Raw genomic sequence first — 14,264 nt, forward strand, 5'->3', positions numbered from 1 at the left:
CGGGATGTATTATAAATTCAATATACGCGATATAATCCGTTTTCATAGTTTTATTTCATGAGTAACTATCGCGGTAACCGAAGACAATATTACGTAACTTTGTTTGAACTAGTTAGGAGTAGAACATATCAAAAGTCCCCGGCCGTAACCCTGGTGCCGGGGCGGGGGAAGGGGGGTTTAAAGGGATTTTTTTTCGGTTTTTCACATATCTTGGAAACTGTGCGTCTTAGCGACATGACTACTTAAACAAAACGAAAGCTGATTAAATTTGCTACAAGTTTATTTCAGTCAAATTTTTCGATATCTTGAATAGTTTTCGAGATATTCTCTATTGAAAGTTTATTTGGGGGCTCTAAATTTTATCTTGATATCTACATTAATGAAGCTACTAGGCCATGTTTGGTATCGTTTTCGTATAAATCGGGAGTGGCAAATTCATTTATGGTATCACATTGACACCATTCCGAAGTGCTCGTGTGACTATTGCCAAGCAGCATTTTATGGGTTTTAGGTAACGTGTTCTTTAAATATATTTATATTTTTATCTACGACATTCATTTCCAAGGATCGGATGTGACAACCCTGTTAGCCCTGTAGGACTGTCTGTTTAATAATCACATAATAAACAATTCGGGTTATCGCGTAACCCGACTCGGGTGCCCACGCGTCCGACGAACAATTTTGTGGTTTAGTTTTTATGATGTTACTAAAACCGATTACTGTTCATTAGTCAAATATGGGGCATTTTCTATGAATTATTGTCGATGGCGCTTACGCCGCACAGCGTCGCGCGGCATTGTATTTATATCGGAGCATCTTTAATAATGACGTAAGCGCCATCGACAATAAGGTCCCTTTTTGTAGAAAATACCACATATACGCATTAATGTTATTTAGTAATAAACTGGCCTTTATTAAATGCTTCACAATTTCTTTGTTACTTTAACAAAAATTTTACAGTTCCGAACAACTGACAGGCCGATATCGTTCTGCGGATTGATAGTCAGTAAGCCCCTTTATAGGCGTTCCAAAATTGAAGCGCTTATCTTGTGACAAATTGTACAAGTTGCCTATAGTCGCAACTGGGCCAGCGAGAAATGTGCACGTGCTTTCCGCAAAGATGAATATAAACTAGAAAGCGAAAATTAATCAAAAATAACAGATTTCTTTGTAGACATAGAAATAAATATAGAAGTATTTTTGTGCTTTTTATGTACGAGTATAACCTATCTATAGTTATTGTTCTTTGAAGGATGTTTTGTTTTCTAAAACAGAAATTTAAGATGTATTGGGATAAGCAAGATGTCTTGGTTAGTGTTGCAGTTGCATAATTTGATTGTTGCCAAAGTATGAAATGCTTCTGGTTTAGTAGATATTAGTAGTGGTTTTCAAAATTACCCGGCAGCGGTCGAAGTCTCCAATGCACCAAATTTAAAATAAATAAATATTAGGGGACATCTTACATAGATCAACCTACCCAAACTAAGCAAAGTTTGTACTCACGAATCTTGTACTCGTACTATGGGTGCTAGAAAACGATATACATACTTATATAGATAACTACATACTTAATTACTCATATACTTTGAAAACACCCAGGACTCAGGAACAAATATCTGTGCTCATCACACAAATATAAATGCTTTTTTTTCCTTTTCGGGCGCCATTTTCAAAATTTATATAGCCTATGTCACTAATATCACTACCAGAATTCTGACGAATTCAACCAAACCTCTCATGTCAAAAACCGGCCTGCTGCGCGCCGTTTGGGCTGTAGGGCGTGCCAATATAGGAATCTAGTTAATTATTTTTTTGTCATTATATAGAGGATATTCATAGTCCATTCAGTCATTTTCAATTTAGAGCAGTTCAAAGCCAACTTGAAAATTTTGAACGTTTTCTAATAATTTGTTAGACCAAAGTAAAATGTTACAGTATGTTATATATTTGTGATCTACTCACAAAGCCCTTTCATTTTTTTTATACCACGTCGGTGGCAATCAAGCATACGGCCCGCCTGATGGTAAGCAGTTACCGTAGCCTATGGACGCCTGCAACACCGGAGATATTACCGCGCGTTGCCGACCCTTAGATTTGCCACATGATTTGTTTAAAAGAAAACAAAAAAAAGTTTGTACTGCTGACTTTATGACGTCACAGTAACTACCCCCACCACTTTCGCGCTTGTCATCTCATGTATTTGTGTTCAGGACAAACTGAATGCATTGATACCATATCTAACTCATACCCGAGATGACATAAACGAAAAGTAACCTAAAACCTGTTCCGCCGCCCTACTATTTACGGCTGATGGTACATTATTTATCTTATTAAAGCCAACCTATTAAAAGGACCCATTACTCCGCGTGCATTGCGTATTTAAATATGGCCGACAAGCAAATTGCGAAGGATGCCGTGACATATTAATGAATTATAAATTATAAGTGACAGTTGGCGAGCTGGACATGTGCAATAATGTCATTATTAATGAATATAACCTGTTTGTTAGATAGCTTAAATAATATTGGGATTATAGAAATTTATGAAAACTCGGCGAACGAAAAGCTACGAACACCTATTTAGGTAGGATAAAAAATGTTTCGTGAAATTAAAATAAATAAATAAATAATGTGCAATAAAATTAAGGTAGATACCTATAAAAAAAATCTACGTAAGGCCGGAAAAAAGGCCAATATATTAATTAAATTAAGGAAAAAATAAAGTAATAGTATTACCAAATTAGAAGAAAATTTTCACGGTGGTGAGCAAAAGTAAATACGTCTTAATCTCATAGGATTGAAAGTTAGACGATTTTCTAGTGGGTGCTAGAAAACAGACAACTTTATGACTCAGAGGATTTCGCGTAGAAGTGATACGTATTTAACAGCATTCCCTACTAATCTGACGAAAATAAACATCTCTACGGTCTATAAAAAACTGATTCTACTACACTACATGAAATTTTTACAGATGATTTATTGTGAGTATTAAATATACACAACACTATTTTTATTTCAACATAAAGCCGACATGGGTTTTTATTGGACCATTGATATAAAGATCAAAGCGCCAGAATAAAACATAAATTGAGTCCATGTGAATAATAATATTATGGAATATATATGTTTCATAATATTTATTCAGCATACACGATAGATATTAGATAGGTCTACCTATAATGTAGGTATGAACTAATTCAATTTTACAGTAAAGCAAATGGACTGCTTTTCCTGTACTCATTTGTTTATTATCTACGCCAAAGTAGCAAAAAACTTGTCTGTTAGTTCCGACATCTAATATTTGCCAACACTTAGTGCCAGTTGCACCATCCGCACTTGACAGACTGATCAACGTCACCAGGCGCGCCGCGGCGGTTTACTATGAAACTTTCCATACAATAAAATTTAGCGAACTCTTTAACGATGACAAAGTTTGGTCAAACCGACTCTTAGGGCCAGTTGCACCAACCGCAATTAACAGACTGATCAACGTCAAGCAGCAGAGAACTATGAAACTTCCCATACAATAAAATTTTGCGAAAGCTAAAACGGTGACAGACGGTTTGGTGCAACCCGACCTTAATCATTTAAATATGACGGACAATGTAAAAAACATACAGGTTTTATTTTAAAACATTTTCGTGCGAAATCCATAAGAATTATGGTCACACGAGCGTCAGTTAGTGGCGCCAAGGTCACGACACACAGTACCACTTGGGTTACATTCCTGCCGCTTTAACAGTGAATTGAGTCCAAGGCGTAGAAAAACCAGTATATTTACGCTTTTAGAGTAAGGCTACTTGTCACTGACGTCGAGGTCTTCTTACGCTAGTTTTTCTGTTATCACGATTGACTAGCGTTTGCGTATTAAACAAGAATACGTTTTGAAGGCCTTGAATTCGGGCAACGGCCCGCGGATGTGATATTCTATGCCCACCATAATGTGAACTCTCAATGGCTTGTAATATCAAGTAGTGTGACTGATCTAAAATTACTGGTTTTCGGTTTTATGTCACCGTGGCACGCGGCCTTCGAGTTTAATAGCGTATTAATTTGATTGTATGGATATTTTTGGGAGGTTTCCGTTGGGTTCATTTAATTCGTGATCGGTGTATTAGTTAGTGGATCGTTGGTTGGGGTTCGTTTGGGTGGCTTTGTTTGTATAACGCTTCGCTGTGTTCGATGCTTGCAGATATGGTTTTAAGAAGGTAAATTTATACGAGTAAAATATATAATACAACAAACGTAGGTTTGTTTGAATTATGTGTCTCTTATACCGTAAAAATTACTGGTGCGCGCTGGTGGCCTAGCGGTAAGAGCGTGCGACTTGCAATCCGGAGGTCGCGGGTTCAAACCCGGGCTCGTACCAATGAGTTTTTCGGAACTCATGTACGAAATATCATTTGATATGTACCAGTCGCTTTTCGGTGAAGGAAAACATCATGAGGAAACCGGACGAATACCCAATAAGGCCCAGTTTACCCTCTGGGTTGGAAGGTCAGACCAGGGACCGGACAACCCTTTCCGCGATAAAACCCTTTCAATGGGCGACACTTAAACACGGCTAACACATTGAAAGACTTTCCCTTTCGAACTGCAAGCCCATTCATACCCACCTTTGACTAACCCTTACCGAAAAGCTAACCAAAAATAAGGCTAGCTCTTAATAAGGGTTACCCTTATCTTTAAGCGCTTTTTGTAAAGGTTTCCCTTTGCGTGAAAGAGGCAGGATTAGTATATATCTACGGTAGTGTATGAAAAGGAAAGAAAATACTCGCCTAGTCAAAGAACGCCGCCGTCGCCGCCGACGATCGCTCGGATTCGAAGTAATGTGTGCTTTATGAACAAGGTAGACGACTTAAATTAGCACGCTTATATGCTAAAAGGGAAGCCCTTTATAAGGCTAACCCTTATAAGCAATATGCAAGGTGTTGGTGAGCGGATGATAAGGGTTTTGTAAGGGTATTTGGGCTACCGATTACTCAAATGTTGTAGCTTTATATAAGGGTTTTTAAAACCAAAACAAAGGGTTTCGTCTGGCAAAGGGTATGGTGAGTTAAGCCTTATGCAATACCCTTATACCTACTACTACTACTACTACTACTTATAAAACCCCGATAAGGGATAGCGGGCCGGTCCCTGGGTCAGACGGCAGTCGCTTTCGTAAAAACTAGTGCCCACGCCAATTCCTGGGATTAGTTGCCAAGCGGACCTCAGGCTCCCAGAGCCGTGGCAAAAATGCCGGCAAACGCAAGGAAGATGATGATGATACTGTAAAAAAATACTTCTTTTCGAAAAATAACGCTACAAGAACTTTGAAACAACTTTCGGTAGATTTGACTGGGATATGGACCGTGATTACCTTTTGTATTGTTTTCGAGCTCCCGATATTTCGACGCAGTTACATGCATCTTGTTCACGGGTAAACGGGTCCAAATCCCGGTCAATATAAGTCTAGTGACACTAACCGTGAATCATTCATAACTGCTATTTACGCATTCGTATAGTTGTTTCAGGTTCTTATAAATATTTTCCTAGATATTTGTTTTAGTCATTAATCAAATATTTGACATTGAAAGTATTGAAATCGCATTGTTAATATTTCAGATGAAGTTACAAAAATACTTTGGTAACATTATCTCAAAGGCATCGTTTTTAAATTTGGTGCAATCTTAGTACAGTAAAATAAGGTGTTTTGTCTAGAAAAAATATTAGAAAAAAAAAGTTATTTTTGATAACTATATTAACTAATGTAACTGTGTATATATGACGCAGTATCAGACGGATAGAAGGACATACGGACATAAATATACCATATAAGAAAATGCTGAAAAGTTAAATAAGTGAAAATTATTACAAAACCTTATTTACAATAGGTAATGAAAGATAAGATACGCTAAATATCTCACGTTTGTAAAGATATTTGTCTGGTACTTTTCTAGTACCTACCTATCCTCATTTTAGGAGTAATCTAGTTAAGCTCCGTTTTACGCAGCCAAATAGGTTTGTGTCACCTAACTCACCTAGTGAGGTAAAAAGATTGAAAATATTGTCTCAATTTCTAGTAACTACAAAAACACATTGTCTATTGCGTATATGATCATCATCATCATCATCATCATCATCATCATGTCAGCCGATAGACGTCCACTGCTGGACATAGGCCTCCCCCAAGGCTCGCCACTCCGACCGATCCTGTGCCGCTCGCATCCACCGAATTCCCGCCACCTTCACCAGGTCGTCGTTCCACCTCGTTGGAGGCCTACCGGCGTATATTATGATATTACCTTCTAAAGAGAATAATGAAGTAATTATTATTTATCCTTGTTACAATTTTACTCTTCCTACAAAATTCCTATATACCTCTAATCAGTTAACAAATAGACTACCTGTATAACAATTATAAAAAAACAATCGACTTGAGAACTATACCTAATAAGATGTTAGAAAACGATTATTCGTAAAGATTAAAGTATAAATAAAACCAAGCAACAACAATACAGTAAGTAATTGTATCAACAATATTAAGCAACAGGAAATGGAATAGATACAAACCGTATCACAACAAACAAAAAAAAAACAGACGACGTGGAATCAAACAAAACATTTAGAAAAGAACCCAAGTTACTATGAAATCAATATAAAACAGTTATCTGGAAGCAGCTGAATTAATTGAACTTTGACATTTACTTCTAATTAACTTAGATAACCAAATAAAATTACCAATTTAAAATGAAACATCTAAAACACTTTAACATGTAAGCAATAAGGGTGATAATTATTAATTTGAACTTGTCTATAAATTTGTATCGCCAGTTGTCACACTTGTCACTCACAAATTATTCACGAAACTAGTTACAATGAACTGATTTATGATGAATCGTTTTGTGAATGAATTCGTCGCGATGACAAAACAGCAATAATCTTTGTAAAAATAAATGTAAATTATACTACAGACCTTTAAGTTTACCTATAATCAATGTCAAACACAACACCTCACAGTTAGTAGGTACACACTAAAAATTATACCGTCAAGAGCGATGAAGCTAAAAATTGCACTAAAAAATGCAAATTGTTTTACGTACTTATCCTTATCACTTAAATGTAAGGAGTGGAGGGGAAAATGGCATTTGGTAATCTTAATGTATACGTATTAGCTATTACTTGTAATAACAATTTTTGCGATATTCAATGGGAGTTTTTGTCCAATTACATTATTCTACACTCATCACCGTGCGTCGCGGAAGCTTGGTTTATTTGCGTATCCGTATTTGTAGTTTATTATTTTTCAACTAAAACATTAGTAACATTAGATTATATTAGAAGTCTCTTAAATTCGTACTTCAATATTGAAAATGGTAGAGAGATAATGTTTTATTTTATAGCTACCTGTGTAGCTACGCTGATGCGTAAATAAGCTGCTTTTATATCCTAAATAATGAAACGATAGTTGGATTGGTCATTATCACTACCCAAATTTCCTGCTGTTCTACCAATTTTGCATTAAATAAACTAAAATAATAGCTTAATAGTAGCTTACCTCTCCCAGCGTATATCGCTGACAATACAGAGAGGTAACGCAGCCAGCGTTATGGGGTCAATGCCGCAGGCGGAGATTTTGGACGGGGTGATCTTTTTATATAGTTTTTCTGTTTATATTTAGCTTTAATTTAGTTTTAATATAGTTTTATTTAACATTAATTTAATTTTTAAGTAGATATATAGCTATATTTATTGTATACTTATTTAATAAAGTTCTTAGTGAACTAGAAAAAAAAAATAGATCAGTCGGAGAAATTGGGGCAAACAAACTGTCATTTGTTTTTTTTGTTAATTGAATAAGTCTGTAAATATAGGTTACTTAATAAGTTTATTGTACCTACTTATCTTAAATAAATATTTTTTCATTTTTCATTTTCATTTCCGTACCTGGGACATGAGTACAAGGATTTCTAGTTTTTTGTCCTCGTCAACAAAAAAACTTGTCTGTTAGTTCTGACATCTAATATTTGCCAACACTTAGTGCCAGTTGCAACATCCGCACTTGACAGACTGATCAACGTCACCAGGCGCGCCGCAGCGGTTTATAAAACTTTCCATACAATAAAATTTAGCGAACTCTTTAACGATGACAAACAGTTTGGTCAAACTGACTCTTAGGGCCAGTTGCACCAACCATAATTAACAGACTGATCAACGTCAAGCAGCAGAGAACTATGAAACTTCCCATACAATAAATTTGCAAATAATTTAACAAATATGGTTTGTTTACATTATTTGCAAGTTCTATTGACGACGACTTTAGCAACTGTGTGCACTTTTAAACAAGCACTACCTTTAGTAGTCAATTGCAAGAGTAGGTAAGTATCGGATAAGCCAACGAACTTCTACCTCGCTGTCATCATCATCATCATCATCATGTCAGCTGATAGACCTCCACTTCTGGACATAGGCCTCCCCCAAGGCTCGCCACTCCGACCGATCCTGTGCCGCTCGCAACCACCGAATTCCCGCGACCTTCACCAGGTCGTCGCTCCATCTCGTTGGAGGCCTACCGGCAGTTCGTCTTCCGGTACGCGGACGCCACTCCAGAACCTTCCGGCCCCATCGGCCATCAGTTCTGCGAGCAATGTGCCCCGCCCACTGCCACTTAAGGTTCACCACCTGCCACCTCGCTGTAATTGGGCCAAAAACGTTCAATAAAACTTGCGTCTTTTCTATGGACGTAATGGGACGTTTGGTGGATGCCACGGGTGACCAAAGCGCTGGTCAGTATTTTGCCCAGAGAATTAGCATCGCCATTCAACAGGGCAATGCGGCCAGCCTGCTGGGCACAATACCTGCTGGCGGCAAGTTAAATAGACGATGTTTTTTATTTGTAGGGTTTTTTAATGTGTACTTTTTTTATACCACGATGGTGGCAAACAAGCATACGGCCCGCCTGATGGTAAGCAATCACCGTAGCCTATGGACGCCTGCAACACCAGAGATATTACATGCGCGTTGACGACTCTTTGAAAACCTGTACACTCTTATTTTGAAGAACCCCATACTGTAGCCCCTCGGGAAAACCTCGTCAGGGAGCTCATTACACAGCCGAAGCGTACGCAGGAGGAAATTCCTCTTAAACCGCACAGTACGCGACCATTTAGGTGCTAGGTACTTTTAAGTACTCTTGAGTTGACGAAGCCTGTTGCAGATTTTACCGCTGTACTGTTTTGTGACGAAGCCTGTGGGTGATTGTGAGTTTGTATTCACTTTACAAAAGCCTGCATTGCGGATATAAAATTGAATAAATTTAATTTACGGTTCAAGTGTTACTCTTAAGCAATATATGGTTTTAATATGCCTATAAGGAAAAAGTTTGAAAATTCGGTTTTAAAGTCCAATTATTTTATGATGCCCACAGGGCGCATAGTCAATTTTTTTCACCCAATCTCTCTCTCTCTCTCTCTTTCTCTTTCTAGCTATCTATCCCAGGTGGTGGGGTCAGCTTTCCTGCTTAACCTTCTCCACTTCGCTCTGTCAACGACATCGTCCTCGGATAACTCACCCACCCTTTTTGACCCAAAAATTGTACAAATGTGCCATTTTCAACCAAAAGGGTACCTTTTGTCGGTTGTCAATAAGGCGCTATTTCCTTATAGCTTCAATTTTGAAATCAACCTTATCGCCAAGCGACAATGTGGTACATTTTGGTTGAAAACGTCACAAATGATATTTGTGGTGTAAACATATTGCATCTGACAGATCTGTAGAATTCTGTAGGAAAATTGAAATAAAATCTTGTCAAGTAGATGAGGAGATAAAAATCACCAAAAAGTCAGTCACTTACCTTAGCATCTTCCGCCTGTTATTCGGATGCAACCTTTCCGCCATAACCGGGTCTATGCTCATCAATCTTAAATGTATATCTTCGTTCGTCAACAGCCTTTCATTATCTACTTCATATTTCACTTTTTCTTTATCTATTTCATCAGTAATTTCAATCAGTGGCTTCGTTTTACTATCATCGTTATTTGATTCTACCGATGTTTCTTCATTATTAACATCTTTTGCTGGATGTTTTGCATTAGGTTCATCTTTACTAGGGCCAGCATCATCAATATCTCTTTTTCTTGTGCTTCTATTCCATAGAAGTTCTTCAGAATTTGACTCTTCTTCTACTAGGATGTTGTAAATAATAGATTCCATGTAATAATTTGTTCCACCGACAACTATTGGAATTTTACCTTTTTCTGTTAGCTCTTGTATCTGAGTAGTGATGTTAAGGAAGTTATTTATGGATTGGATAAACATTACTAAACATCGTCGGTATGGCAAGGCCGGAAGATTTGTTCAGGTGTGAGAGTTGAACCATCTTTAAAAAAATAGATTTTGAGTTAATAATAGTGATCTAAATCGGCGTTCTTTAAGCGACCAAGAGATGTTTATAGTTTAACACTCCCGATGGTTCAAATTGAAGAGTCCCAATCTAGTAAACACACAGTAAACATAAACAACATGAGGCAGATTAACACTTACAAACTCAAGGCGAATAATTAAGTATATGTAGATCATTTATTTTAAGAAGTTTTCCATGTGAAAAATTCTGAACAAGAAATTCAAGTTAGTAAACAACCTGGAAAACAGCGTTTGCGTTGAACGTATTATGAAGTGTTGAATAGAGAAACCTTTGACAAAGTTAAATTTAGAATGTTTCCCGAAATTCTAATTTAAGAAAACCTTCGGTGTATAAGGGTAGCCTCCTACCACAGTTACATAGCATTATATAACTTTAGAACACGTGTGTAGGTAAAGGTAGCATTCAAATGCGACTGCAGCAGTTTTAAGGTGACATTCTAATGTCAACGGCAGCTACAGTACCTACTGTTGTCGTTATTGTCGCCGCTGTATCTGTCAATTTCCTTACTAAAATTAGTGACGGATGAACGTCGTGATCGCGGCAGTAATGCGGTGGCGAATGTCACTTATTGTATCAAGGAAATTAAAAGATACAGCGGCGAAAACAGTAATGCAGTTGCAATTGACATGCGAACGTTGCAGCGTTGACGCAAGCGCAGCCCCATAGATAATTTGAGTGAAGGATTTTTTTTTCGGAGTCGGGAAACAGAAAGAAACGAATACAGGATCATACTCTCTTAAATTGTGGATATTTTTTTTAATTTAAAACTAACACTTGTAATAGTTGTAGTAACCTCATAAATGTGTTATTATATTGCAAAAGTGATGTATTTCGATTCCATGCCATGTTGTTCTTTCGTTCAAACACCTACAACTGCAAAATTAATATATTCTTGCGGCGTATTCTTCGGTCAAAGTCGTGCAAGATCTAACAGATGGCCTTAGTAGCGCTACTTCCATACAAAGAGTGCAACCTTCTATGAAGCGCCATACATTCCCTACATCGCGCTTACGGAGTTCCGGATATCAGTTACAAGTCCTATAACCAACTCCCATTGTACTTCGGTCCTCAAGCACAATATCGGCCTGGAGAGAGTAGGCTAAGCTCGCATTATTTGGTGACACGCCTAATTCGGTGATACAAGTTTTGAAGCATGACACCCAGGAATGCTAGTGAATTAGGGGCCTTCTAAATGGGACCTCACGGCTTCACGGCTTCGGCGGCTTTGCCGTGGATTACTAGCTTTCTAGTTAATTGCTAATTCACTAGCTTTCCTCGGTGTCATGCTTCAAAACTTGTATCACCGAATTAGGCGTGTCACCAAATAATGCGAGTTTACCTACGCTTTATTGCCCCTAGAGCTTCATTCCACGTACTATTATGCCTCCTCTACACTATCGATGATGAACGATGATCGTTGATAGTATCATCGGCGAGATCATCGTGCAAGCATCCACACGATCGCCTGTTAACGCAACCACACGGCGATTCCCTTTGATGCCCGAAAACCGATAACTCACGGGTCGCAGGCGATGATGCCTAGTATGCCCTCTCTAATACACTGTCGTGCCCGCCAGTCATAGTGTAGACGAGCCATTATATATGCCACATGATAGCTCTATAGGTACATATATTTATGTTATAGGTATGTTTTTCTTTATCTCCTCGTTTATTTCCACTTGTACTTTAACCGATTTTTTTATTTCTCTTAAGACTTTGACACACGCGAGATCACACTAGATAAAGTAAATTAGCTAACTGTTACTGAGCATTACAACTTTATCATGCTACAGCACTGTACCTTATTTCAAGGTACGAAGAGCTATTTTCCAACGACTGAATGATAATGTATATTGTTGTAGATTAATCGCATTGAGTCTAGGATTAGATTAAAAGCCATCATATTACCATTGAAGATAAAATCTGTTAATTAAAACTAGAAGTTTATAGCAATTGTGGTTACAAAAAGTGCCGGCGTTTTTCTTTGAAAGACAAACGTCAAAACTTTTTGCTTTCTTTATCAATATTTACTTATTTTTTCTTGAAAAAAAGTCCGACTCGCAAAACGAGGACTAGGTATCATCACATAATCAGGCTTTTTTGAAGATCAAAAACGAAATATCGAGCATTCAGATGTATGTAGAAATAAAGATAGCAAAACCAATGTTTTGGCAGTACACCTTGGTTGTTTAACGTAAGAGTGACCCTGCGTACGGAGCTAAGGGCACAACAGGGCGGACACGCTATACATCAAATATCACTTGCATTTCTATGTGTGAACGGCTCGTCTGTACACTCGGCATGCGTCATTGTGTGAGTAAGTTGCTTAAAAACAGTACTGAGCGGACGGCAAAAGGTCGTCAATCTGCTGTCGCGGGGCGAGGTAATTCGAATCAGGGCGGGACGGTGCGTGGCCGTTCCGTATAATAATACTATTACTTATTCTGTGCTAAGTGGATGGATCCGAATTTCATCAAGGACAATCGTATGTCATTAAGGTTACTTTGAGACTAGACTAAGTCAATTTGTGTTTTCTTATTACATTAAAAAAATCAAGGCGTCTCTGTAACTGTTAATGTCGTGTTACAAGATCTAACAGATGGCGTTAGTAGAGCCACTTCAATACAAAGAATGAAACCTTGTATGAAGCGCCATACATTCCCTACATCGCGCTTACCGAGTTCCGAATGTCAGTTGCAATGCAATGGACTTTAATCCCCAGGCACAACACCCGCCTGGAGAATGATCTCTCTCAACTTTTCACTCATATTCAATTCATCAGTAAAAGATGACTCATGTTTTTAATAATACGCCGATTATACAACCTTTTTACACATTCCACGGTTACTATATAACATTCGCCTTCAAATTTCACGTGCAGACGTCAAATATTGGCATAATTAATGTAATACTACAATACAAATTGTTCGTAAAAACGTATTGTTTCACTCAGCGTATTGTATGTCAGACTGTGCAAATATCGCCGGCGCCAGAGGCAAACAGTGGACGAGTTTTGATAGTGATATGTTGTACGATTTTTACGTGATGGAGATACTGTTAAACCGAAAGAAATATGCTATTCAACTCTTAACCCTTAAATGCATGATTTTTTGTATAACTTTTTAATAAATTGAAATAGATGTGTCATGTTGTATAGATTGAGGGAAAAATAAAGAAAAAAATCATAGTATTTAAAAAAACATATATTTTTTACGATGCATATATACATCATTATGCATTTAAGGGTTAAATCAATACTGTAGCGTGATCAAGAACAAACTTAATTATTAAGTACTAAACGCACTTTGCGGGCATAGAGCCTAGCTAGGATGGCAAAGTAGGCCCGACCAGCAAAGTGGGCCCGGCCAACAAAGCGGGCCCGGCCAGCAAAATGGGCCCGATTGCACGTCACGTCCAGCTCACCCAATAGCAAAAGCACTTAAGTACGTTAAACTTTTTTTGTATTGGTTTTAAGTCGGTATTCGATTTTAGGTAATATTTCAGCGCATTTTTTTAACGTCACTATTCCTAAAAAAGTTGGTGAGGGTTTGTAATAAACTCTGAGAGAATGTACAGTATAGTCAGAACGATCTGGACACCATTGTCAAAGGTAGCAGAGCTATGAACTACATAAATAAGTACCTATTCTGATCTTTGATTGAATTGGATTTTTTTTAAATAGAAAGCATGGGGAATGTTCCGAAGAACTTTTTGATCTGGTGCCATCGTCTCGTTTCTATCACCGCACCTCCCGCCAAAGGAGTAAAGCTCATCCTCACTTCTTAGACACATGGCACACCATGAATAAGCGGGCATCCCGCTCGTTTCTTCCCAGGACGTGCAGAATGTGGAATGAGTTG

The 14,264-nt window shown here is 37.8% G+C and overlaps 1 protein-coding gene across 1 annotated transcript in view; it reads right to left on the minus strand.

Annotated features, from left to right (window-relative positions):
• The window catches only part of LOC134745373 (tRNA dimethylallyltransferase), a 331,000-nt gene that overhangs the window by 176,987 nt on the left and 139,749 nt on the right, over nt 1-14,264 (minus strand). The window contains exon 3 of the mRNA XM_063679408.1: nt 9,835-10,253. Within this exon, the coding sequence (XP_063535478.1) occupies nt 9,835-10,253 (419 nt within the window). The remainder of the gene's footprint in view (nt 1-9,834; nt 10,254-14,264) is intronic.

The sequence above is a fragment of the Cydia strobilella genome, chromosome 11, assembly GCF_947568885.1.
Source record: "Cydia strobilella chromosome 11, ilCydStro3.1, whole genome shotgun sequence".
Classification (NCBI taxonomy): domain Eukaryota; kingdom Metazoa; phylum Arthropoda; class Insecta; order Lepidoptera; family Tortricidae; genus Cydia; species Cydia strobilella.